The sequence below is a fragment of the Oncorhynchus mykiss genome, chromosome 22, assembly GCF_057628025.1.
Source record: "Oncorhynchus mykiss isolate SJ-2025 chromosome 22, ASM5762802v1, whole genome shotgun sequence".
Lineage (NCBI taxonomy): Eukaryota > Metazoa > Chordata > Actinopteri > Salmoniformes > Salmonidae > Oncorhynchus > Oncorhynchus mykiss.
This window is the reverse complement of record NC_143043.1, coordinates 14,278,418-14,303,076: the sequence shown is the minus strand read 5'-3', so window position 1 is coordinate 14,303,076 and position 24,659 is coordinate 14,278,418. Positions and strand designations below refer to the sequence as shown.

Genomic DNA, 24,659 nt, shown 5'->3' with positions numbered 1-24,659 from the left:
TTACCATGCTCACACCCCAGTGTCACTCATTGTAATGAAAACCTACCTCTGGAATTTCAGCAGAGAGAGAGAGAAAGAAAGAGAGTAGGGGAGAGAGTGGGAGAGAGAGAGTGGTAGAAGAGGAATCAGAGAGAGAGGGAGAAGAGAGAAGGAAGAGGAGGATACATATCACAGAGGCTTCTATCAGGAGAGTGAAAAAGAGTGAGAGAGGAATAGAGAGAGAGAAAAGTCTACTTACTAGAGGGGAGTGTGTGTGTGGTGGGGAAACACTAGACTCAATTGGGACTTGGGCTGGGACCCCTGTGTTAGTGCATGGAGCAATAGCAAGCCCTTGGGAGGAGCAGAGCACCACCGAGCAAGAAACAGAGTGAGTGAGAGCTTCTGTGAGAAACACAGAGAGAGATAGTGAGAGAACGTGAGCTGTACCCTGTGAAAAACATGCAGACTCTCAGCTGGATCGGTGCACTCTTCTTCCTGTTCTATATTTCCTCTGGAAGTGCAGACGCCAACAGGTAAGTGAGCAATCAATCAATCAATCCTATGTGCTGCTGTAGGAAACGATTGTCAGAGAGATATAAATGTTCATACAGTTTAATATAGTTCATGCTGCTGTCATTGTATCTGTTCACTCTGATGCCTGCAGCAGGTGTAAAGCTCAGTGTTTATTGGTATGATTCATCTGGATAGTAGAGCATTCAGTATGGACATTCCACTGCAGGGTCAAGGGAACAGCACTGCAAAAGCAATTGTCACATCCCTAGCTAACACTCCTAGCAGCTACTAGCAGACACAGCTGTGTGTTTTAAGTGTTGTAACTGCATTATATTCCATTACTTATACAGTATTATAAACTGGGTGGTTTGAGCCCTGAATGCTGATTGGCTGACAGCCGTGGTATATCAGACCGTACACCACGGGTATGACAAAACATGTATTCTTACTGCTCTAATTACATTGGTAACCCGTTAATAATAGCAAAAAGGTACCTCTGGGGTTTGTGTTATATGTCCAATATACCATGGCTGAGGGAGTTATCCAGGCACTTCGCATTGTGTCGTGCATAAGAACAGCCCTTAGCCATGGTATATTGGCCATATACCACACCCCCTCGTGCCTTATTGCTCAAGTAGAAGTCGCCTCTTATTGAACTGCCATTACCAGTAGCCTGATCCTAATTTTAACTACTGAGACATGTGACATGCTCATTTTAGTAATTTAGCAGCCACTTTTATCCAGGGTGACTCAGTTTAGCTAATGACAATCACAGGCATGTCAGTTGGTTTCAATATGTAATAATGGGAAAAGTGGTGTTTTGGTGCAATGCATGCCCTCACTCTCAGTCTGTCTGCGCCTTGGCCAGGGACTATGTGAGGTATGGGGGCTGTGTCAGCTAAATGTTGCTCATGGCACTGTTAATCACCGAAGGACACCTGTCACACTTAGGGGCCCCTAGCCCTCTCCTCCTGTAGGCTATTCTGGTTGATTTCTACCAGGTCTCAGATTCTTCCAGTCCCCTTGAGCCAGGGCTGCTTTTAGGAAGCCATGACGGGAACGCCAGAATGCCAAATATCTGGGCCATTTGAGTTTGGCACTGGGCTAGAGGTTAGAGGGCTCCTCAGATCAGAAGGTTTCCCCAGCCAGGTGTGTGCTTCAAAAGTCAAAGTTATTTTATGATCCTTGCACTTCAAGCAATGAAAGGGGAAGCAGCAGATTGATATCCCATCCCAATTTAATTTACAGAAAAAATATATGTGCAATTCAATCCATATCATTCATTTCCAAAGTGCTGACTTGATGACGGTCACTTTAAGTGTAATCAGATGAGGGTCATGAAAATGGAGGGAATAGGTTCCTGCTTGAGTTATTCATGAAACTCTGTAAGGACTTTAAGGAGTGACTGATTAAGTGTAAGTAGAGAGTATATATATATATATGCTCTTTTCCCAATCTGTAACCTACATCCTGTCAGGCTGTCTGCTCTCCATAGAGAGCCCCCTTTTTCTTCCTATAGGAGGGAGCCGGGGGGGATTTGATTTGGCCTGTTAGTTTTCCAAACCACTGCCACGGTGCTATTAGGGCCACAATTAGCTGGGGTGTCTGCAAAGATGCATTTGAGATGCCTATATTAGACTACATGTTGTCAAATGTCACCAAAAAGTAGCCGGGGGATGTGTCCTACAGTGGCTTGCGAAAGTATTCACCCCCCCTGGCATTTCCCGATTTTGTTGCCTTACAACTGGGAATTAAAATATATTTTTTGGGGGGTGGTTTGTATAATTTGATTTACACAACATGCCTACCACTTTGAAGATGTAAATATTTGTATTGTGAAACAAACAAGAAATAAGACAAAAAAACAGAACTTGAGCATGCAAAACTTTTCACTCCCCCCCAAAGTCAATACTTTGCAGAGACACCTTTTGCAGCAATTACAGCTGCAAGTCTCTATATGTCTCTATAAGCTTGGCACATCTAGCCACTGGGATTTTTGCCCATTCTTCAAAGCAAAACTACTCCAGCTCCTTCAAGTTGGAAGGGTTCCGCTGGCATACAGCAATACTTAAGTCATTCCACAGATTCTCAATTGGATTGAGGTCTGGGCTTTGACTAGGCCATTCCAATACATTTAAATGTTTCCCCTTAAACCACTCAAGTGTTGTTTTAGCAGTATTCTTAGCTTCATTTTCCTGCTGGAAGGTGAACCTCCATCCCAGTCTCAAATCTCTGGAAGACTGAAACAGGTTTCCCTCAATAATTCCCTGTATTTAGTGCCATCCTTCAACTCTGACCAGGTTCCTAGTCCCTGCCAATGGAAAAACATCCCCACATCATGATACTGCCACTATGGTGTTCTCGAGGTGTTGGGTTTGCTTTTTTTAAGCAAAAAAGCTCAATTTTAGTCTCATCTGACTAGAGTACCCTCTTCCACATGTTTGGGGAGTTTCCCACATGCCTTTTGGCGAACACCAAACGTGTTTGCTTATTTTTTTCCTTAAGCAATGGCTTTTTTTCTGGCCACTCTTCCATAAAGCCCAGCTCTGTGGAGTGTACGGCTAAAATTGGTCCTACGGACAGATACTCCATTTTCCGCTGTGGAGCTTTGCAGCTCTTTCAGGGTTATCTTTGGTCTCTTTGTTGCCTCTGATTAATGCCCTCCTTGCCTGGTCCGTGAGTTTTGGTGGGGGGCCCTCTCTTGGCAGGTTTGTTATGGTGCCATTTTCTTTCCATTTTTTAATAACGGATTTAATGATAGTTCGTGAGATGTTGAAAGTTTCTGATATTTGTTTATAACCCAACCCTGATCTGTACTTCGCCACAACTTTGTCCCTGACCTGTTTGGAGAGCTCCTTGGTCTTCAGGGTGCCGCTTGCTTGGTGGTGCCCCTTGCTTAGTGGTGTTGCAGACTCTGGAGCCTTTCAGAACATGTGTATATATACTGAGATCATGTGACAGATCATGTGACACTTAGATTGCACACAGGTGGACTTGATTTAATTAATTATGTGACTTCTGAAGGTAATTGGTTGCACCAGATCTTATTTAAGGGCTTCATGGCAAAGGGGGTGAATACATATACGCGCACCACTTTCCGTTTTTATTTTTTGGAATTTTTTGAAACAAGTTATTTTTTTCATTTCACTTCACCAATTTGAACTATTTTGTGTATGTCCATTACATGAAATCCAAATAGAAATGCATTAAAATTACAGGTTGTAATGCAAGAAAATTGGAAAAACGCGAAGTGGGATGAATACTTTTACAAATGCACTGTACTAATCACCCCAATCAACCCCAAACAGGTACCACAAAGTACCCCAACTCGTGACTCCACCATTTTTGACTCTGACATGGACTCGACTCGGACTTAGCCATAGGGACTCGTGACTCGATTCGGACTCGAGCACAATGGACTTGGGACTCAACTCTGACTCGAGGTTTAGTGACTAAAACACTGCCCAAAGTAACCCAAATCAACTCCAAACAGGTACCCCAAAGTATGCCAAACAAGCCCAAACATGTAACCCAAAGGACCCCAAACCTGTACCCCCAAAGTACACCCCAAAAAACAAACAGGTACCCAAAAGTACCACAAAAAGGTATCTTAGGTACATCGCCAGGTTACTGACCTTCTCCCTGTAGGCTGTCTAATCGCTGTTGGTGATCAGGCTTACCACCGCCATGTCGTCAGTAAACCTGATGATGGTGTTTGAGTCTACGTGGTCACACAGTCGTGTCTGAACAGGGAGTACAGAAGGGGAATAAACACACACCCCTGGGGGGGCCCTGTGTGGAACCTTATCTAAGCTTTTAAAAATAAAGAAGGCAGGCATTGTCTGGATAAAGCCTGTGCATTATATTTTATTGGACAATGCACTTGAAATGAAAAAAAAAGCCTTATTGATCAACATTTGAGCCTCAGGGAATCTGTCAAAGATAATATGTATACTGTAAATAATATAAAAAATATGCATTTACGCTTAAATTCTCACAACTATCTGATTCCCACCTATATTTTCACTACTTTTCACTGCATTCTCCTGGGTCAGATCTATAAAAGTTGGTGGTACTTTCAGGTACCCGTTTGGGGTTGTTTGAGGTTGCTTGGTATATTTTGGGGCACCTGGGGTTGTTTGGGCTTGTTTGTCTTTGGGGTACACTAATTTAGTCATCCAATTCTCTTCTCTCTTTGATGCATATTTACTGCAAGTTGTGTTTATTTTGGTATTAGTTTTTATTCTGCAATCCATTATCAAGTTATGATCATGATTCAACTGGCCCTCAAGGAATGGAACCAAAGATCTAACAGGGTAGAGCTGTGTATCACCTATTTCCCCTGTCCTTTATGTGCACAGGCACCGCAGACAAGTCCCCGCCGGTGGCCAACCAGGTGTATGTCGCTTTGGCAGGAGACTAGAGTGTTGCTATGGCTGGAAAAAGAACAGCAAAGGACAATGTGAAGGTAAGCATCTCAACAAAACAAGCTGTGATTACATTTAGTCAAAATGTACTGTATTTGACCTTGTCATGTTGCTTGTTTGTATGGCGAATAGAAATGTATTTGTATAGCTCTGCTCATCAATTTAACTTTTTCTTTGTTTCGTTGAATGAAAATATTGTATACTGTAAATAGATATTCAATGAATGGAAACCTCAAGTTTAAGAACTCAAATTGTTCTCCACAATAATGGGTTTTCACATGTGTTATTCTTTGTGGCTGGGTATTTTCCTGCACCAGAAGAAATATGGACTAAATTACCTCTGGGATAGTAAAACTGGCATGTTTGAACCTCAGTGAACCTGCATAACTCCTCTTATTGCCGCTGGTGGTATTTCTCTCCTTGAATGCTTTACCAGCTCAGTGTGAACATGGCTGCAAGCACGGAGAGTGTGTTGGCCCCAACAAATGCAAGTGTTACCAGGGATACACCGGAAAGACGTGCAATCAAGGTCAGTGGGGTAACTAGAGTCAATAGAATGAGGGTCAAAGTTCAGAGAAATGTGAGCCAAAGTGGTCTCTTTATGGAGATCAACTTGCAGCTCAGATTTGTAGCCTGCCTCTGTAGTTATCCCTCTCTACTTCACAAGCCCCTGATACAGTGCCTTGCAAAAGTATTCACGCGCATTTTTCCTATTTTGTTGCATTACAACCTGTACTTTTTATTTTTTTATGTAACGTAATGGACATACACAAACTAGTCCAAAATGGAGAAGTGAAATTAAAAATATAACTTGTTTCAAAAACGGAAAAGTGGTGCGTGCATGTGTGCTATAAAGCCCCTAAATAAGATCTGGTGCAACCAATTACCTTCAGAAGTCATATAATTAATTAAATAAAGTCCACCTGTGTCAAATCTAAGTGTCACATGATCTGTCACATGATCTCGGTAAATATACACCTGTTCTGAAAGGCCCCAGAGTCTGCAATACCATTAAGCAAGGGACACAACCAAGCAAAATGTTGTGGAGAATAGTTATGCATGCTCACGTTTTCTGAAAAATATTTTACTTCTTCAAAGTGGTAGGAATGTTGTGTAAATCAAATTATACAACCCCCCCAAAAAATCTAAACTATTCAAACTATTAATTTTCTGCTATATAGAATACTTAATCTGGAGAAACCTAAAATGTATTCAATATGTTACCCCTGGGACCACGTAAGATATGATGTCCATGGGACAATATTCAAGTTTGATGTCTCAGGTGAAGCCAACATAGACTAATAGAAGCCACAGGTGCATTATTTCTGATTACAAACTAATATAGTATGGCCATAAATATCCCTGAAGTACATAACTCAGGACGACTGTCTGTCTCTCTGTCCAGATCTGAATGAGTGTGGCCTGAAGCCCCGTCCCTGTGAGCATCGCTGCATGAACACCCATGGCAGCTACATGTGCTACTGCCTCAACGGATACACCCTAATGCCTGATGGCTCCTGCACCAGTGAGTGGGCACTGTAACCCCTACTTTACCTGCTTCTATTCACTCAAAAAAGTGTGTTAGTTTTATACTGTACCAGTACTGTTTAAGAAGTTCTCTTTTCTGTGTGTGTGTGTGTGTGTGTGTGTGTGTGTGTGTGTGTGTGTGTGTGTGTGTGTGTGTGTGTGTGTGTGTGTGTGTGTGTGTGTGTGTGTAGACTCCAGGACGTGCTCCCTGGCCCACTGTCAGTATGGCTGTGAGGAGGTACAGGGGGAGATCCGTTGTCTCTGCCCGTCTGCAGGTCTGCAGCTGGGGCCAGACGAGAGGACCTGCGTGGGTGAGTACCACCACCTTGGACCCCCAACCCTGACACTACAGTATATCACTTCATGAGGAGTTCATGCTGGTTCTCACTGGACCACTCCACCTCATAGATTAGCAGCTACTGAACACAATCAGAAGGGGTCAACATGTTGGAGCTTTGTAAAGCTCTGTGAAGCCTCCATTATGTGGTTTCACATTCCTGCTCCATCTCAAGGCTTCTCACATAATAACTTAATCATCTGCCGGTTGGACAAAATGGGGTAGTGTTTCTTCCCACAAATCTACTTGTGTGGATTGGGAGCCATTGTCCCATTGCGGTGCTAAACTAAAGTGTCAGTCAGGGATGGTTGACATTGATCCAAATATTTAACCCTATGCTTCAATGTAGAAAACAGAACCTGGTCATTCCATGTTTATTCAAATCTGTCTGTCTTCCTCCCTTCCTTCCTTATGCCTAGATATTGATGAATGTGTAACTGGGATGAACCTGTGCCCATACAACAGACAGTGTGTCAACACATTTGGTAGCTACTACTGCAAGTGCCAGAATGGCTACGATCTGACGTATGTTAGTGGGAAATATGACTGTGTAGGTAAGGTATACAATCATTTCACATGCAACAATTTACTTTAAAACAATCTGTGAGGAGATATCAGATCAGTAAATGTATTTTTCAGACAATGACGAGTGTGCGGCGAACACACACAAGTGCAGCCACCATGCAGTCTGTCTGAACACTCAGGGATCCTACAAGTGCAAGTGCAAGCAAGGCTTCCGTGGCAGTGGCTTCGAATGCTCTGGTGAGACCTGAACAGATTTACTATTCATCAATCATCAGAACATTCTTAGAGTAAAAACCATTTGATAGAAAAGTTGTTGATGTGCAAGGGGGCCACAATCGGAAGTTTACATACACCTAAGCCAAATACATTTAAACTCAGTTTTTCAAAACTCCTGACATTTAATCCTTTTAAAAAATCCCTGTCTTGGGTCAGTTAGGATCACCACTTTATTTCAAGAATGTGAAATATCAGAATAATAGAAGAGAGAATGATTTATTTCAGCTTTAATTTCTTTCATCACATTCCCAGTGGGTCAGAAGTTTGCATACACTCAATTAGTATTTGGTAGCATTGCCTTTAAATTGTTTAACTTGGGTCAAACGTTTCCGGTAGCCTTCCACAAGCTTCCCACAATAAGTTGGGTGAATTTTGGCCCATTCCTCCTGACAGAGCTGGTGTAACTGAGTCACACACGCTTTCTCAGTTCTGCCCACACATTTTCAATGGGATTGAGGTCAGGGCTTTGTGATGGCCACTCCAATACCTTGACTTTGTTGTCATTAAACCACTTTGCCACAACTTTGGAAGTATGCTTGGGGTCATTTTCCATTTGGAAGACCCATTTGCGACCAAGCTTTAACTTCCTGACTGATGTCTTGAGATGTTGCTTCAATGTATCCACATAATTTTCCTGATGCCATCTATTTTGTGAAGTGCACCAGTCCCTCCAGCAGCAAAGCACAACATGATGCTGCCACCCCCGTTCTTCACGGTTGAGATGGTGTTCTTTGGGTTGCAAGCATCCCCCCTTTCCTTCAAACAAAATGATGGTCATTATGGCCGAACAGTTCTATTTTTGTTTCATCAGACCAGAGGACATTTCTCCATGTGCAGTTGCAAACTGCCATCTGGCTTTTTTATGGCGGCTTTGGAGCAGTGGCTTCTTCCATGCTGAGCGGCCTTCTAGGTTATCTTAATATAGGACTCGTTTTACTGTGGATATAGATACTTTTGTACCTGTTTCCTACAGCATCTTCACAAGGTCCTTTGCTGTTGTTCTGGGATTGATTTGCACTTTTCGCACCAAAGTACGTTCATCTCTAGGAACCAGAACGTGTCTCCTTCCTGACCGGTATGACGGCTGCGTGGTCCCATGGTGTTATACTTGCGTACCATTGCTTGTACAGATGAACGTGGTACCTTCAGGCATTTGGAAATTACTCCCAAGGATGAAGCAGACTTGTGGAGGTGTACAATTTTTTTTCTGAGGTCTTGGCTGATTTATTTTGATTTCCCATGATGTCAAGCAAAGAGGCACTGAGTTTGAAGGTAGGCCTTGAAATACATCCACAGGTTCACCTCCAATTGACTAAAATGATGTCAATTAGCCTATCAGAAGCTTCTAAAGCCATGACATCATTTTCTGGAATTTTCCAAGTTGTTTAAATGCACACTCAACTTAGTGTATGTAAACTTCTGACCCACTGAAATTGTCATACAGTGAATTATAAGTGAAATAATCTGTCTGTAAACAATTGTTGAAAAATAACTTGTGTCATGCACAAAGTAGCCTAACCGACTTGCCAAAACTATAGTTTGTTATCAAGACATTTGTGGAGTGGTTGAAAAATGTGTTTTAATGCCTTCAACCTGGTGGGTGGGTATGTAAACTTCCGACTTCAACTGTATATTCAGCTTTTATATCCGATACAAGAGTGAAAAGTCTCTCAGACAGTTATTTCACCATAGCATATTTTAACTGTGCTCTTAAAACATCAGCACTGCCAAAGCCAGTTTCCTGTTTTCAGACAACCCCTGCACTCTACAGATGTTACTCAGGGAGAGCCCCTGATTCAAATTACACCTGTGTAAATATCTGCTGTTCTACCGAACCCAGCCATCTGAAAGACAGAGGAAAGGAGAGGCATGTCTGTCTGTCTGTGTCTGTGTCTGTGTCTGTCTGTCTGTCTGTCTGTCTGTCTGTCTGTCTGTCTGTCTGTCTGTCTGTCTGTCTGTCTGTCTGTCTGTCTGTCTGTCTGTCTGTCTGTCTGTCTGTCTGTCTGTCGCAGAGGAGCCACAGTGCACTCTCTGAACCAGGCAGTTGGCACTAGCTGATGTAGCCTAGGTGACATGATAGGTGTGCCATGGCTTTGTGTAAACAAAGATGCCTTTATGTTTTTGTAGTCAAACCCTTTTATCAAAGCTCGTGGGACCAGGGAGACAAAGGCAGTGCAGATGATAATTTCCTCAATGGTGAGATGTGTATGGAATGCAACAAGGCTTTCCACTTCCTCTGTTCGCACCTCGCCCTGCAGCGTCCCCCACCCCCCTCCTACCTACCACTGTTGCTTTGTGAACTCCCCCTTCCTTCCCTCTCTCATGGCTCAAGGCTGGCTACATCCTATCCGCACCACACACAGCTTCATCTGCCATGTAGAAGTCAGCATGAAAACATTTTAGACTTTGCAAGTACATACATAGTATATGGCTGAAGCTGGCTGTCATGCTTCCCATGCATGGAGTGTGATATTTCTGTCTGTTGTCCTACTCTATGTGCTCATCTTTCATGTCTATGACAACACGTTTACACAAAATAAACACATGTATTTCAATGAACAAGGTAAGTCTAATGAATTCTTTAGTCATATCCCAGCTTACCAATTTTCTTAGGGTTACGCCGAGCTATTGGTTTTTTAAATGATGCGAGCAAAAACAATACTTAAACATGCTTATGTATATAATGAATATGAGTTTGGGGGGGTTAAACTTATTCAATATTACAGCATTAAACCTCACTTAAAGCATGTCAGACAAAAGTTATACTTACACCTGAACTGGTTCTCCAGTAGATTAGTAAGAATGGCTCACCCCTTGGTAAGAATGGTTGACCCCTTGTTAAAAAATGGCCTGAAAATTGAACCTTTTTCAAAATATCGCCTTTTTTAAATGATCTTTGTTAATTATATTATGAATAGGAAAAATTGAGTTATGTCACATGTGCAGCTAACAAAAAATATATGGAAAAGTTCGTTCTATCCAAACTTACAACCAACTGATTGCAGCATTACAGCAAAAATGGAGAAGGTTAGAGGAAGGGGAACTTGTTTGTCTGTCCTTTATTAAAGACAACATTTTTTTTGTCATGAATAGAAAAATAAACCAGTTTCATTTATGGACCAAAATGTTGACATCAGTGCCATATAGGTTGCAAAAAAGTTGGGAAGAGAATTTCGATGTGCCGATTCCATATCACATGGTTTATGAATTTAAATACAAAACAACGCTTGATCCAAAACTTAAGAGTTTTTCTATTTAAATTATTATACAAAATTCTTGCCACCAACATAATGTTATGTGTAAGGGGAATACAACCATCTCAGCTCTGCAGATTTAGCTGCAATAGATGAATTATTCATTAAAAGATGTAAAAACAACGTTTATTTTTGTCCATTTATTGGTGGGTGGGCCAATAAAAAATGAATAATAATATTATATAAAGACAACAAGGTAAGTCATTAAGAAAAATGCCCATGACTCTCTGACATGTTTTGGCTTTAAAAACTATAATGGCTTTATAAACTATAATGGCTGTATAAACACAGGATTTATGCCTAAACTCTGGTATAACTGCATCAGATTCCACCTGTGATTGTAGTTCCAGAGGTCTGACCTGGTTCTTCTTCCTGTAGCTATACCAGACTCCCCAGTGAGGCCCAGACTGCCAGGAAAGCTGGACAACGAGCAGATCAAGAACGTCATCCCCGAGCCCCAGGTGACCGTCCCCCCTCAGATACGCATGCAGCCCTTCGACTACGATGGCGAGACCTACATCGGTGGCTCAGAGAAGGTGGGCCAGGTGGACTTCACTAATGTAGGGGAGGAGGAAGAGGAGGAAGAGGAGGCAGATGTGGACAACCAACTCAATCCAAGAGGAGATGTTTTCAGTAAGCCTCATTTCCCTAACTCCTCCCCACTAATCCCCCTATTTATTTCCATTGTGGGTGGTCCCAAATCTGATTACACCAACACTGATCGTATGGATTTTCACACACCATTACTGCTGTGGTGGTGTGTAGCACTCATAGTTACTCAGAAACACTGTCCCCCAGTTGCGTCACCTAAATAGGAATGGCAAGAACTTTGTGATGTATACTCTTCTTTTCACTCAGTTATATTATGGTTACACGTTCTATGGCCGCATAGAACACTAAACAGGATGCTCTCAAACACATCTCTACCAGTCAAAGATAGGTTAGATCACAGGGTTTTTGCTCTATGCTCTGTTCTGTGAGGGTTAGTGTAGCCTACAACGACCCTATGACCCTGCTGCCCATCTGTCTACTCTTTCTATTAGCTACCCCCATGCCTTCACAGAGACCCACAGTATATCCTCTCTGGACATCTTTTACAGATGTCTCAAGACAGGGGGAATTTATGGAGTCTAAGGTCTGGCCTAATTACAGCTCCCCCTTCCAAACCTGACTCTACAGTTCTCTGGCCGGCTGGCCTCAGGTTTCTTGGCCTTGCTTGAAGGAAGTCTTATCTATCTGTCCTATGTATCTCTTGTCAACTGCCAGGGAGTTAAACTCATCGCCGTTGTTAAAATGAAGGGTACTATTTATTAGGTGTCTTAGACGTAAACCTGAGGTATACAATAAAATCGATATCGCTTATCAAACACAGTTCTACTTGATATACACACATATGCATGCACACATGTCTAGGAAACTATGTATAAACAACATCTGAGCTTTTATTTTTATCTATAGGAGTCAGATGGTCCACTGTCACTTGACAGTTTTATTCAGAGACAGCAAGGACTGGGGAGTGCTTTGGATTCCTTTAAAGATCCACGGTTCTGACTCTAACCTTGTTTAAAAGACATCTCAAAGCTGCAATGTGATGTCAGTCTGTCAGGCAGTGTAAGCTTGAGGATTACCATTCCACAATAAAAGGTCAGTTCTAAGCCCTGGACCTGAGTGTGTGTCAGGATTCAGCCTGTTGCTTCATGTTCTGGGCATTGAGTAGGTCTATGGCTTGGATTGAAAAGCTAATTCTCAGTAAGCAGCAGGGTTGGGCTCAAATTAAATTGAGAATGCCTCAAATTCTAGTTCAATTCTTGAATTTGAATTGAAGTAGTACATTTTGAATTTAAAGTGAAATTCAATACAATTACAATCCCTCTTCTATTCTGTATATAGGTATAGTCTATACAAATATAAATATTCTACATACTGTAAATCATTAAACATGTCGTTATATACGTGCATATCATTTTTGGGGAAACTGTTGAAATGAATGTTCAAGGAAAACATAACAAAACCTGTATGCAAATATTCTAAGTAATTATATTTCATTAATCACTTAAATTCTGTTAAATATGAGGGAAATACAACATTTCCCAGAATGCATTAATTTAACCCTCAAGATGCCTTTAAAAAGAAGCCAAATAAATGCAATGGTTGGTGGAAATAAAACTGGCTATTCTAAGCACTAAAGTTAAAGGAGTATATGAACATTGATTTTAGAGAAATGTGATATATTCTTTGGTATCTGGCAATGTGACCTGTCAGATTCAGTTAAAGGGTCATGTTCTATGGCTGAGTGGAATTTCTTTGAAATGCACTGACTTAAATTCTACTTCCTGTCACTCAAACTCTAATTCTACATCCTGTGGGGTATGTCCAATTAAATTTGAATTTCAACTCATGAGTTGAATGGGAGTCAAATCCAAAATGTTTAATTGAGCCCAACCCTGGTAAGCAGAGAATGGCCTCTTTCACATATTAGATTCACATGTTGTAAATACAACACATCCTGTGAGGTATAAATAGCCAATGTGGTTGGAAGACAAGACAACAACACATTAGCTTATGCTAGAAGAGCTCTTCCAGTGTTATGTGTTACCTCCAACCCTAAATAAGATGTAGCAGAGAGTGAATATATTCAACCATGGAGTTTAACTAAGTTACTGTTAAATGCATTAGTGTAAAGTACTTAAGTAAAAATACTTTAAAGTACTACTTAAGTTTTTTGGGGGGGTATTTATATTTATTTTGAATGCTTAGCAGGACAGGAAAATTGTAAAATTCACGCACTTATCAAGATAACACATGGTCATCCCTACTGCCTCTGGCTTGGCAGACTCACTAAACACAAATTAGTATTTTGTAAATAAGTGTTCCCCTGACTATCCATAAATTCTAAAAACATGAAAATGGTATTAAGCAATCTGATTAACTTAATATAAGGAATTGTAAGTGATTTACATGTTTACTTTTGATACTTAAGTATATTTAAAACTGAATACATTTACACTTTTACTCAAGTAGTATTTTACTGGCTGACACTTGAGTAACTTTCTTTAAAGGTATCTATACTTTCACTCAAGAATGACAACTTGGTACTTTTTCCACCACTGGTTAAACGCTGTGTGTTAAATGCTGCGTATAGTTCAGAACATGCTCTACGCATGTTGGTTGCTGTAATAAACTACATCTGGTCCTAGTGTTTGAAATAGTATTCTGTTTCACCCCTGCCATTTGCCATTGACCATTGGAAGGAAACTAAGGCCAGAAAAACAGCTGTGCTGAATACCGGTGTGACAATCCCACACAGCCAAGCCTGGGAAAGAGGTGGACGCACTGAGGCCATCAGTCAAACTGTCAAACAGAATAACTTCTCTAACCTTCTCTGGCCATGGGCTGAAACTGAAAGTTGAAAAGCAAGTAGAAACCCTTTAAGAGAAGGTCATTTAATTTGACTTGTGGGAAAGAAATATGTATTTTTTAAATGTTTTTAACTAGGCAAGTCAGTTAAGAACAAATTATTATTTTCAATGACAACAGATTTGTACCTTGTGGATTTGAACTTCCAACCTTGCGGTTACTAGTCCAACGCTCTAACCACTGGGCTACCCTGCCGCCCCAGCATATCATGAGGAACACATGAGGTTGGGGGCATCTTAATTGGGGATGACGAGCTGGTGGTAATTGCTGGAGCGGAATGGGTGGAATGGTTTCAAATACATCAAACACAGGTATTGATGTCATTCCATTCGCTCTGTTCCAGCCATTATTATGAGCCGTCCACTGCTGAGGAGACACCGTAGAATAGAGATGAGTATAATGAGGCCAGGATGCATTAAAGCAATGAAATATGCCTTTCATGCCAAATCGATTATTCTGTGCAGATACAACATATGGCCTCAAAGACAGTGGAGCTTATAGCTCTTGGGATAAAACGAACATGCACATAAGTTGCCTCTGTAGCTATCTGGTTTAGATAGCTAGGATTATTATTATTATTGGCTCTTCATTTTAAGATGAGTGTGGGCAAAGGATCACATGTGATGGTATGCCTCTCAGTGAGACAGTAACAAGGCTGCCTTCGCCGCTAATGTTGATCTCTTTAAGGAAACAAGTGAGACAGCAGCCTGAGCCTTCGTCAGGATGACTCAAATAGCAAGAGGAGACAGGCCCCAAGACATTCATCAGCTCCATGGAGGAATTCCACTCTGCCGCCATGTGAGCGCCTTGGGATACACACAGCTCTCCCTGCGCCTCTACTCCCCATTCACTATGGGGGGTGGGGGGGTGGGGGGTGGGGGGGTGGGGGGTGCAGAGGCTCCGAGCCTTTTATTATCATCCCCCAGAACAGCTGTTGAGCAAACAGACCTGACTCCCTGACAGAGAGAGTCTGTCATCAGCTCCTCAAATCCCCTCAAACCCCAACCCTCTCTGGCTGGGCAGGTTCAATTAGCAAAGCCGCTGTACATCTGGTTGTCTAGAGCAACTCAGTGAAGGGGGACGTTTGTTGGGAGAGCTTTAAGATGCTTCAGTTATAATATCCTAAATGTCAACAGGGCAGGCTTCCACTTGCAGGCTTCCACTTCCCTGACTGGCTTTTGTTTTATGATGGGAAATCTTTCCACAGCATAATCATCTGGATGGTCTTCATGGACCACATATTTTCAGAAGAATGCTTGGAACTGAAATGGCATGTTTTGATAGAGCTATATTAAGCATTCATAACTGTTTAGACAAGGTTATGCCTACACACTAATTAAGGTGGTTAATATCCTGTTTCAATATCTCTTGTCTTATGTCTTGCCTTTTTGTGCTTTCAGTGGAAGTGAACTACATTATCTTGACATTTGATGGACCATATTATAACAGAGTTCTCTCTTTCCCGAAGCAGATCCAGAGGACTTTGAGTCGGTATTTGGTCCTCCAACAGAAGTCAAAGAGATTGAAATAACTCCAGCCCAGGAAGGTAATCGTTGGTTTAGTTGTTGACATAAGGTGGGTAAGAAATAATACCTTTCTAATTACTGTGAATCGTTGACATCTGACTGTGCCTTCCAGAGTTCTTCATGGACTGCAACTTTGATCAGGGTGCTTGTGAGTGGGTGCAGGACAAGGACGACAACGTCGACTGGAGCGTGTCCTACCATGAAAACGGTACATATCATAATGCTAATGGCGCATTAATAGTATTTCTGCCTCCTATATTTGCCATGTAAATGCATATAGGTTTATACAATGACCGATAAGGTAAATATTTTATTATCCACATGATCATCTGAATCTATCTTCCAGAAATTGCTCTTTGCTGTGCTTAATCTATGCATACCCAAATAGCTGTTAGTCATACGTTAACGACTATCACTGATCAGCCTGTATCCACTCCCTGATCCCTAACCCCCAGGTATGGAGTATTACATGGCTATGAGAGGTCTTCTGGGGGAGAAGAAGGACCAGGCTAGGCTAAAGCTGCTCCTTAGTGACCGGGCCAAACAGGGAAGCTTCTGCCTCACCTTCAACTACCGCGTCACTGGAAAACAGGTGGGCTCGCTGCGAGTGCTGCTGAACAACAATGCCTACCCGGTGTGGGAGCAGAGCCGCAGCCAAGACCAGGACTGGCAGACAGAACTGCTCACTGTGGCCTGGAAGAACCAGGCCCCGGAATCTGTAAGTTACCATTCCATTCAAACATCTAGAGTGATAAAGGACACATATAGAATGCTGACAATGTCAGCAGATAATGGTACAGTGCTTTCAGAAAGTATTCAGACCCCTTCTTACGTTACAGCGATATTCTAAAATGGATTGAATTAATTGTTTTCCTCATCTACACCCAATACCCCATAACAACAAATTGAAACAGGTTTTTAGGATTTTTGCTAATTTATTTTTAAAAATTAACAGCAATACCTATTTTACATACACTACCAGTCAAAAGTTTGGACACACCTACTTATTCAATGTTTTTTCTTTATTTTTTTACTATTTTAAAGATTATATAATAATAGGGAAGACATCAAAACTATGAAACAACACATGGAATCATGTACTAACCAAAAAAGTATATATATATTTGAGATTCTTCAAAGTAGCCACCCTTTGCCTTGATGACAGCTTTGCACACTCTTGGCATTCTCTCAACCAGAGAATTCTTTGTAAATAAGAATTTGTTCTTAACTAACTTGCCTAGTTAAATACAGGTTAAATAAAAATAAATAAATAAAAACTGCTTCATGAGGTAGTCACCTGGAATGCATTTCAATTAACAGGTGTGCTTTGTTAAAAGTTCATTTGTGGAATGTCTTTCCTTCTTAATGTGTTTGAGCCAATCAGTTGTGTTGTGACAAGGTAGGGTGGTACACAGAAGATAGCCCTATTTGGTAAAAAAGTCCATATTATGGCAAGAACAGCTCAAATAAGCAAAGAGAAACAACAGCCTGTCGTTACTTTAAGACATGAAGGTCTGTCAATCCGGAAAAACCATCAAGCTCTATGATGAAACCGGCTCAAGAAACATGAGCAATGGACATTAGACCGGTGGAAATCTGTTATTTGGTCTGAACAATCCAAATTTGAGATTTTTGGTTCCAACCGCCATGTCTTTGTGAGACGCAGAGAAGGTGAACGGATGATCTCTGTGTGTGTGGTTCCCACCGTGAAGCATGGAGGAGGAGGTGTGATGGTGTGGTGGTACTTTAGTGGTGACACTCTGTGACTGATTTAAAATTCAAGGCACACTTAACCAACATGGCTACAACAGCATTCTGCAGTGATACGCCATTCCATCTGGTTTGTGCTTAGTGGGACTATCCGTTTTTCAACAGGACAATGAACCAACACACCTCCAGGCTGTGTAAGGGCTATTTGACAAAAGAGAGGGATGGAGTGTTGCATCAGATGACCTGGCCTCAACAATCACCCAACATCAACCCAATTGAGATGAGTTGGACCACAGAGTGAAGGAAAAGCATCCAACAAGTGCTCAGCATATGTGGGAACTCCTTCAAGACTGTTGGAAAAGCATTCCTCATTAAGTTGGTTGAGAGAATGCCAAGAGTATGCAAAGCTGTCATCAAGGCAAAGGGTGGTTACTTTGAAGAATCTAAAATATAATATATATTTTGATTTGTTCAACACTTTTTTGGGTTACTACATGATTCCATATGTGTTATTTCATGGGTTTGATGTCTTCACTATTACTCTTCAATGTAGAAAATTGTAAAAATAAAGAAAAACCCTTGAATGGGTAGGTGTTTCCAAACTTTTGACTGGTACTGTAAGGATTCAGACCGGTTGCTATGAGATTCGAAATTGAGCTCAGGTGCAGCTTGTTTCCATTGATCATCCTTGAGATGTTTCTTGATTGGAGACCTCCAGTGGTAAATTCAATTGATTGGACATGATTTGGAAAGGCACACACCTGCCTATTTAGGAACCCACAGTTGACAGTGCATGTCAGAGCAAAAACCAAGCCATGAGGTTGCAGGAATGGTCCGTAGACCTCCGAGACAGGATTGTGTCAGCATAGAAGGTCCCCAAGAACACAGTGGCCCCCATCTGGAACCAGAGCTGCCCCCCGGCCAAACTGAGCAATCGGGGGAGAAGGTCCTTGGTCAGGGAGACGACCAAGAACCCGATGATCACTCTGACAGAGCTCCAGAGTTCCTCTGTGGAGATGGGAGAACCTTCCAGAAGGACAACCATCTCTGCACCAATCAGGCCTTTATGGTAGAGTGGCCAGACGGAAGCCACTCCTCAGTAAAAGACACAACAGCCTGCTTGGAGTTTGCCAAAAGGCACCTAAAAGACTATCAGACCATGAGAAACAAGATTCTCTGGTCTGATGAAACCAAGATTGAACTCTTTGTCATGAATGCGAAGCGTCACATTGGGAGGAAACCTAGCACCATCCCTACAGTGAAGAATGGTGGTGGCTGCATCATGCTGTGGGGATGTTTTTCAGCAGCAGGGACTGGGAGACTAGTCCATATCGAGGGAAAGATGAATGGAGCAAAGTACCGAGAGATCTTTGATGAAAACCTGCTCAGGACCTCTGACTGGGGTAGCCAGTTCACCTTCCAACAGGACAACAACCCTAAGTATACAGCCAAGACAACTTGAACCTGATTGAACATCTCTGGAGAGACCTGAAAATAGCTGTGCAGCAATGCTCCCCATCCAACCTGACAGAGCTTGAGCGGATCTGCAGAGAAGAACGGGATAAACTCCCTAAATACAGGTATGCCAAGCTTGTAGCCTCATACCCAAGAAGATTTGAGGCTCTAATCACGGCCAAAAGGTGCTTCAACAAAGTACTGAGTAAAGGGTCTGAATACTTATGTACAGTGGAAGTCGTAAGTTTACATACATCTTATCCAAATACATTTAAACTCAGTTTTTCACCATTGCTGACATTTAATCCTAGTCAAAAGTCCCTGTCTTAGGTCAGTTAGGATCATCCTTTTATTTTAAGAATGTGAAATGTCAGAATAATAGAAGAGAGAATGATTTATTTCAGCTTTCATTTCTTTCATCACATTCCCAGTGGGTCAGAAGTTTACATACACTCAATTAGTATTTGGTAGCATTGCCTTTTAATTATTTAATTTGGGTCTATCATTTCGGGTAGCCTTCCACAAGCTTCCCACAATAAGTTGGGTGAATTTTGGCCCATTCCTCCTGACAGAGCTGGTGTAACTGACTCAGGTTTGTAGGCCTCCTTGCTCGCACAGACTTTTTCAGTTCTGCCCACAGATTTTCTAGAGGCTTGAGGTCAGGTCTTTGTGATGGCCACTCCAATACCTTGACTTTGTTGTCATTAAGTCATTATACCACAACTTTGGAAGTATGCTTGAGGTCATTGTCCACTTGGAAGACCCATTTGCGACCAAGCTTTATATCCACACAATATATCCACAATATATCCACACAATTGTCATCCCTCATGATGCCATCTATTTTGTGAAGTGCACCAGTCCCTCCTGTAGCAAAGCACCCCCACAACATGATGCTGCCACCCCCGTGCGTCACGGTTGGGATGGTGTTCTTTGGCTTGCAAGCCTCCCCCTCTTTCCTCCAAACATAATGATGGTCATTATGGCCAAACAGTTCTATTTTTGTTTCATCAGACCAGAGGACATTTCTCCTAAAGTACAATCTTTGTCCCCATTTGCAGTTGCAAACCGTAGTCTTGGTTTTTATGGCAGTTTTTGAGCAGTGGCTTCTTCCTTGCTGAGCGGCCTTTCAAGGTTATGTCGATATAGGACTCGTTTAATGTGGATAGAGATACTTTTGTACCTGTTTCCTCCAGCATTTTCACAATGTCCTTTTCTGTTATTCCGGGATTGATTTGCACTTTTCGCACTAAAGTACGTTCATCTCTAAAAGACAGACCGCATCTCCTTCCTGAGCGGTATCACAGCTGTGTGGTCCCATGGTGTTTATACTTGTGTACTATTGTTTGTAGAGATGGATGTGGTACCTTCAAGCGTTTGGAAATTGCTCCCAAGGATGAACTAAACTTGTGGAGGTCTACAATTCTATTTCTGATGTCTTGGCTGATTTCTTTAGATTTTCCCATGGTGTCAAGCAAAGAGGCACTGAGTTTGAAGGTAGGACTTGAAATAGATCCACAGGTACACCTCCAATTGACTCAAATTATGTCAATTAGCCCATCAGAAGCTTCTAAAGTCATGACATCATTTTCTGGAATGTTCCAAGCTGTTTAAAGGCACAGTCTACTTAGTGCAGGGGTGTCAAAGTCAAATGGACGGAGGGCCAAATAAAAAAATCAGCTACAAGACGAGGGCCGGACTGTTCGAATGTTCATTGAAAAATTTTTAAATGACGCATATAGTCTAGTGAACCTAATTGAACCTACTGAAAACCTAACAAATATATTACAATATGATCAGATAAATAAAGCAATATTTTCTTATGGCTCTGTCAGTAATCTTTAATTTTCAACAGACACAAAAGACAAATTTCCTTTATATAAATATCCCCATAACATGAACATTAAATGAAAGAAACCGGTATTCAAGGCACCATCAGTAGACTATATTTTCTATTTTAGCAAAAGTGGGCTAAATTTACTTCAAAGAAAAAACAATAATAGCAATTTTCTATCATCCACTCAACTGAAATATTTTTAAAATATAATTGGATTGAAATACAAAAAAATAAAGTGCAAAAATCTATTAATCAAAAACAACACTTTGTTTAAGGAGAAGTAACATGCAGTGAAAACAAATATTAAATTTTAACTTTTAAACTTGAACTGAGTAAAAACTCTAAATATGTGATTGCACAGTAATGTTCACTTGTTTGAGGTTGAGGGTGATACTTGGTGGTGTCCCATCTTTTCCACAAGTTCATCAATGTTCGGGGTAAGGCTCTGAGCTGAAGAAATCCTCAGAATTGAGTGGAGGTGTTCAGCAGTAAGTCGACTTCTGTGTGATGTTTTGTTCAGGTTCATCAAAGAAAACAGTTGTTCACACAGGTATGTGCTGCCAAACATAGACAACGTTTGAGCAGCCTGGATGCGCAGCTGGGGCATTGTGCCGGGGAGGAAACGGGCAAACTCCGCAGCACCCACTGCCGCATATTTTTCCCTCAGTGCATCATTGCATTGGAGGTCAATCAACTCCATTTGGAGGTTTGGTGGTGAGCTTTCCACGTCAACAGCAAATGGGTTACCGAGCAGTTCCAACCTGCTTTTTTGTGCTTCAAAGTCAGCAAATCGGCGTCGAAAGTCAGTGGTAAGCATACCTATTTTATCAGCCAACTGTGTGCTCGGGAACGCACTGGTAGAGAGCTTCTCTTTCATGGTCTGGCAGCTGGGAAAGTGGCTCAAATTTTCTTTCCGCATCTGCGTCTCCCACAGAGTCAGTTTGGTTTTAAATGCCTTCACTGTACTGTACATATCAGAGATGACACGATCCCGACCCTGCAGCTGCAAGTTTATTGCATTCAGATGACTCGTAATGTCACACAGAAAAGCCATTTCACACAGAAACATTTCGTCTCGGAGTTGTGTTGTGTCTTTCCCTTTGCTGTCCAAGAATAGACAAATCTCCTCACGAAGCTCGAAACATCTTTGAAGCACCTTTCCCTGGCTTAGCCATCGCACCTCTGTGTGATAAGGCAAATCACCATGCTCCGTTTCTAACTCCGTCAGAAATGCCTTGAACTGGCGGTGATTCAAACCTTTGGCTCTGATAAAGTTAACTGTGCGCGTGATGATGCTCATTACATGCTCCATTTTCAAGGCTTTACCGCACAACGCTTCCTGGTGTATGATACAATGATAAGCTGTCAGCTCACCTGTCGCGTTTTCCTCTTGCATCTTTTCCCGTATCTTCGCCACCAGTCCGCTCCTGTGTCCACACATCGCAGGTGCTCCGTCGGTTGTCAAACCCACAAGTTTTTCCCAAGGCAGCTCCATCTCATTTACACATCTTGACACCTCTTCATACAAATCATGCCCCGTAGTTGTGCCATGCATAGGACGTAAAGCCAAAAACTCCTCTGTCACGCTTAGGCTGGAGTCCACTCCGCGGATGAAAATTGACAACTGGGCAATGTCAGAAATGTCGGTGCTCTCATCCACAGCCAAGGAATATGCAATAAAATCTTTTCCCTTTTTCACAAGCTGCTCTTTTAGATTGATGGACAACTGGTCTACTCTCTCGGCAATGGTGTTTCTGCTCAGACTCACATTTAAAAAGAGTTGCCTTTTTTCTGGGCAAACTTCGTCACAAACTTTAATCATGCAGTTTTTGATGAAATCCCCCTCCGTAAATGGCCGGGCTGATTTAGCGATCTCTTCTGCCAAAATAAAACTGGCCTTGACAGCAGCCTGGCCTTGTGATTTGGCTTTTTTGAACAGAGCCTGTCGAGATTTGAGGCCTCGTTTTAATTCCTCTGCCTTTTGTAGCCTTTGTTCCATGTCCATATTCTTGTTTTTGTCCGCGTGTTTCGTTTCATAATGTCGTCTCAGATTATACTCTTTCAGTACCGCCACACTTTCTCCACACAGAAGACACACAGGTTTTCCAGCTACCTTCGTGAACATATACTCCGACTCCCACCTTGTTTGAAACCCCCGGTTCTCAGTATCCACCTTCCGTTTTGCCATTTTTGATGGGTATCTGAAAGTTAATTTTACTGTGATGCTGACGACTGCTGTGCCAATAAATATTGAAATGAAGCAGCCTACTGCTCGGTGCGTCACCTTTGCATTGTGGGAAATGTAGTATTGGTGCGTGTAAAAGATCTGCGGGCTGCCGGCTTGCTGCGGGCCGGTTCTAATAATAAATCAAGATCATCCCAGGGGCCGTAAAAAACCTTCTTGCGGGCCGGATGTGGCCCGCGGGCCTTGACTCTGACATATGTGACTTAGTGTATGTAAACTTCTGACCCTCTGGAATTGTGATACAGTGAGTTATAAGTGAAATAATCTGTCTGTAAACAATTGTTGGAAAAATGATTTGTTTCGTGCACAAAGTAGATGTCCTGACCGACTTGCCAAAACTATAATTCGTTAACAAGAAATTTGTGGAGTGGTTGAAAAACGAGTTTTAATGACTCCACCCTAAGTGTATGTAAACTTCTGTCTTCAACTTGCAAATGTAATATTTTGGATTGTATATTTCTGCTTTGTTACTATGGGGTATTGTGTGAGATTGATGAGGGAATAAACAATTCAATCAATTTTAGAATAAGGCTGTGACGTAACAAAATGTGGAAAAAGTCAAGGGGTCTGAATACTTTACCAATATGTTCTATGACTGTCTGTATTTACTAGCACAATGTTTAGAGAGGTTGTTCATTTAATCACCACACTTGCCAATATGACCACTGTCGAAGCAAACAAGATACACTACACGAGTCCCAATTTCCAAAACACCTCATCAACATCTTTGCTCTCATCCTGCAGATCATCTTTGAAGCTGAGCGTGGGAATGGCGTTCAGGGAGAGATTGGGCTGGACAACGTGGTGCTGACCTCAGGCTCCTGTCAAGAGGAAGACTCTGCCATCATTTAAACTGCTCAACTCAGTGACACTGTAGAATCAGTCCACTTTGTTTGACACACAGCTCAGAGGCAGAGCAGAAGTCTCTACCTTTAGTCTGCTCCTTTCTGAGAACAAGCACACATCTTCATAATCCCAAACTAAGGGTGTATTGTTCTGTACTGTATGTGCAACAATTATTGTTCAGCTGTCAACGTTGGAAAGTGTTGCATAAGGGTTTGAGCAATGGTATGTGGAGGGGTTTCTGCACGTTTCCAAGGCTCTGCTTTTGAAATTTTCTGTTAATTTGAGCCACCAAAAGAGTAACGTCCACAAATAAATTATCCGACACATATATACAGTGCGGATTTCAATGTTCACAAATACTTTTCATTTTATTTAATTATTTTCACATTAAATATCATGTTTTTTATATGTGAGAATATGGCATGTCTCCAAAATGTCTACAAAAAAACTAAATTGTGTTGCTTTTTCATTTTTTAAGTGATAGTGAAATACTGCAGGTAGCTGCAATGTAGACTTGTAGTTATGTGAACTCAAAATATGAATATTTAGATTAATCAAGAAGTCTTCACTTGAAGGTTACTTGGTTTTTAAGATCATATTGTGTGTATGTAACAATGAATAAACTGCTGTAAATTGCGCTTTCATATCGTAATACATAAAACATGTTTTTATAAGGACTCTGTCCATATTTCATTCTAATGGTCTTTGCTTGTGGTCACCAGCTGCTTGTCTATGAGGCCATGTATACTAAAATGGTCACAACCTCTCAACATTTCTGTTATTTG

The 24,659-nt window shown here is 41.6% G+C and overlaps 1 protein-coding gene across 4 annotated transcripts; it reads left to right on the top strand.

The window, feature by feature from the left end:
- egfl6 (EGF like domain multiple 6) lies at positions 1 to 24,551 on the top strand. 4 transcript variants are annotated; one of them, XM_021578933.3, is made up of 13 exons: positions 1 to 512; positions 4,854 to 4,960; positions 5,356 to 5,448; positions 6,325 to 6,444; positions 6,638 to 6,757; positions 7,203 to 7,337; positions 7,423 to 7,545; positions 9,712 to 9,780; positions 11,217 to 11,471; positions 15,724 to 15,801; positions 15,894 to 15,989; positions 16,237 to 16,499; positions 23,773 to 24,551. In XM_021578933.3, the coding sequence occupies exons 1-13, from the start codon at positions 439 to 441 to the stop codon at positions 23,878 to 23,880; spliced, it is 1,641 nt and encodes a 546-aa protein (XP_021434608.2). In that variant the 5' UTR covers positions 1 to 438; the 3' UTR covers positions 23,881 to 24,551. The 4 variants fall into 4 exon arrangements, with proteins under 4 accessions (XP_021434608.2, XP_021434609.2, XP_090071695.1 ...); XM_021578934.3 differs by having other exon boundaries at positions 17 to 512; positions 15,727 to 15,801; XM_090215569.1 differs by lacking the exon at positions 9,712 to 9,780 and having other exon boundaries at positions 68 to 512; positions 15,727 to 15,801.
- Positions 24,552 to 24,659: the final 108 nt, after the last annotated feature.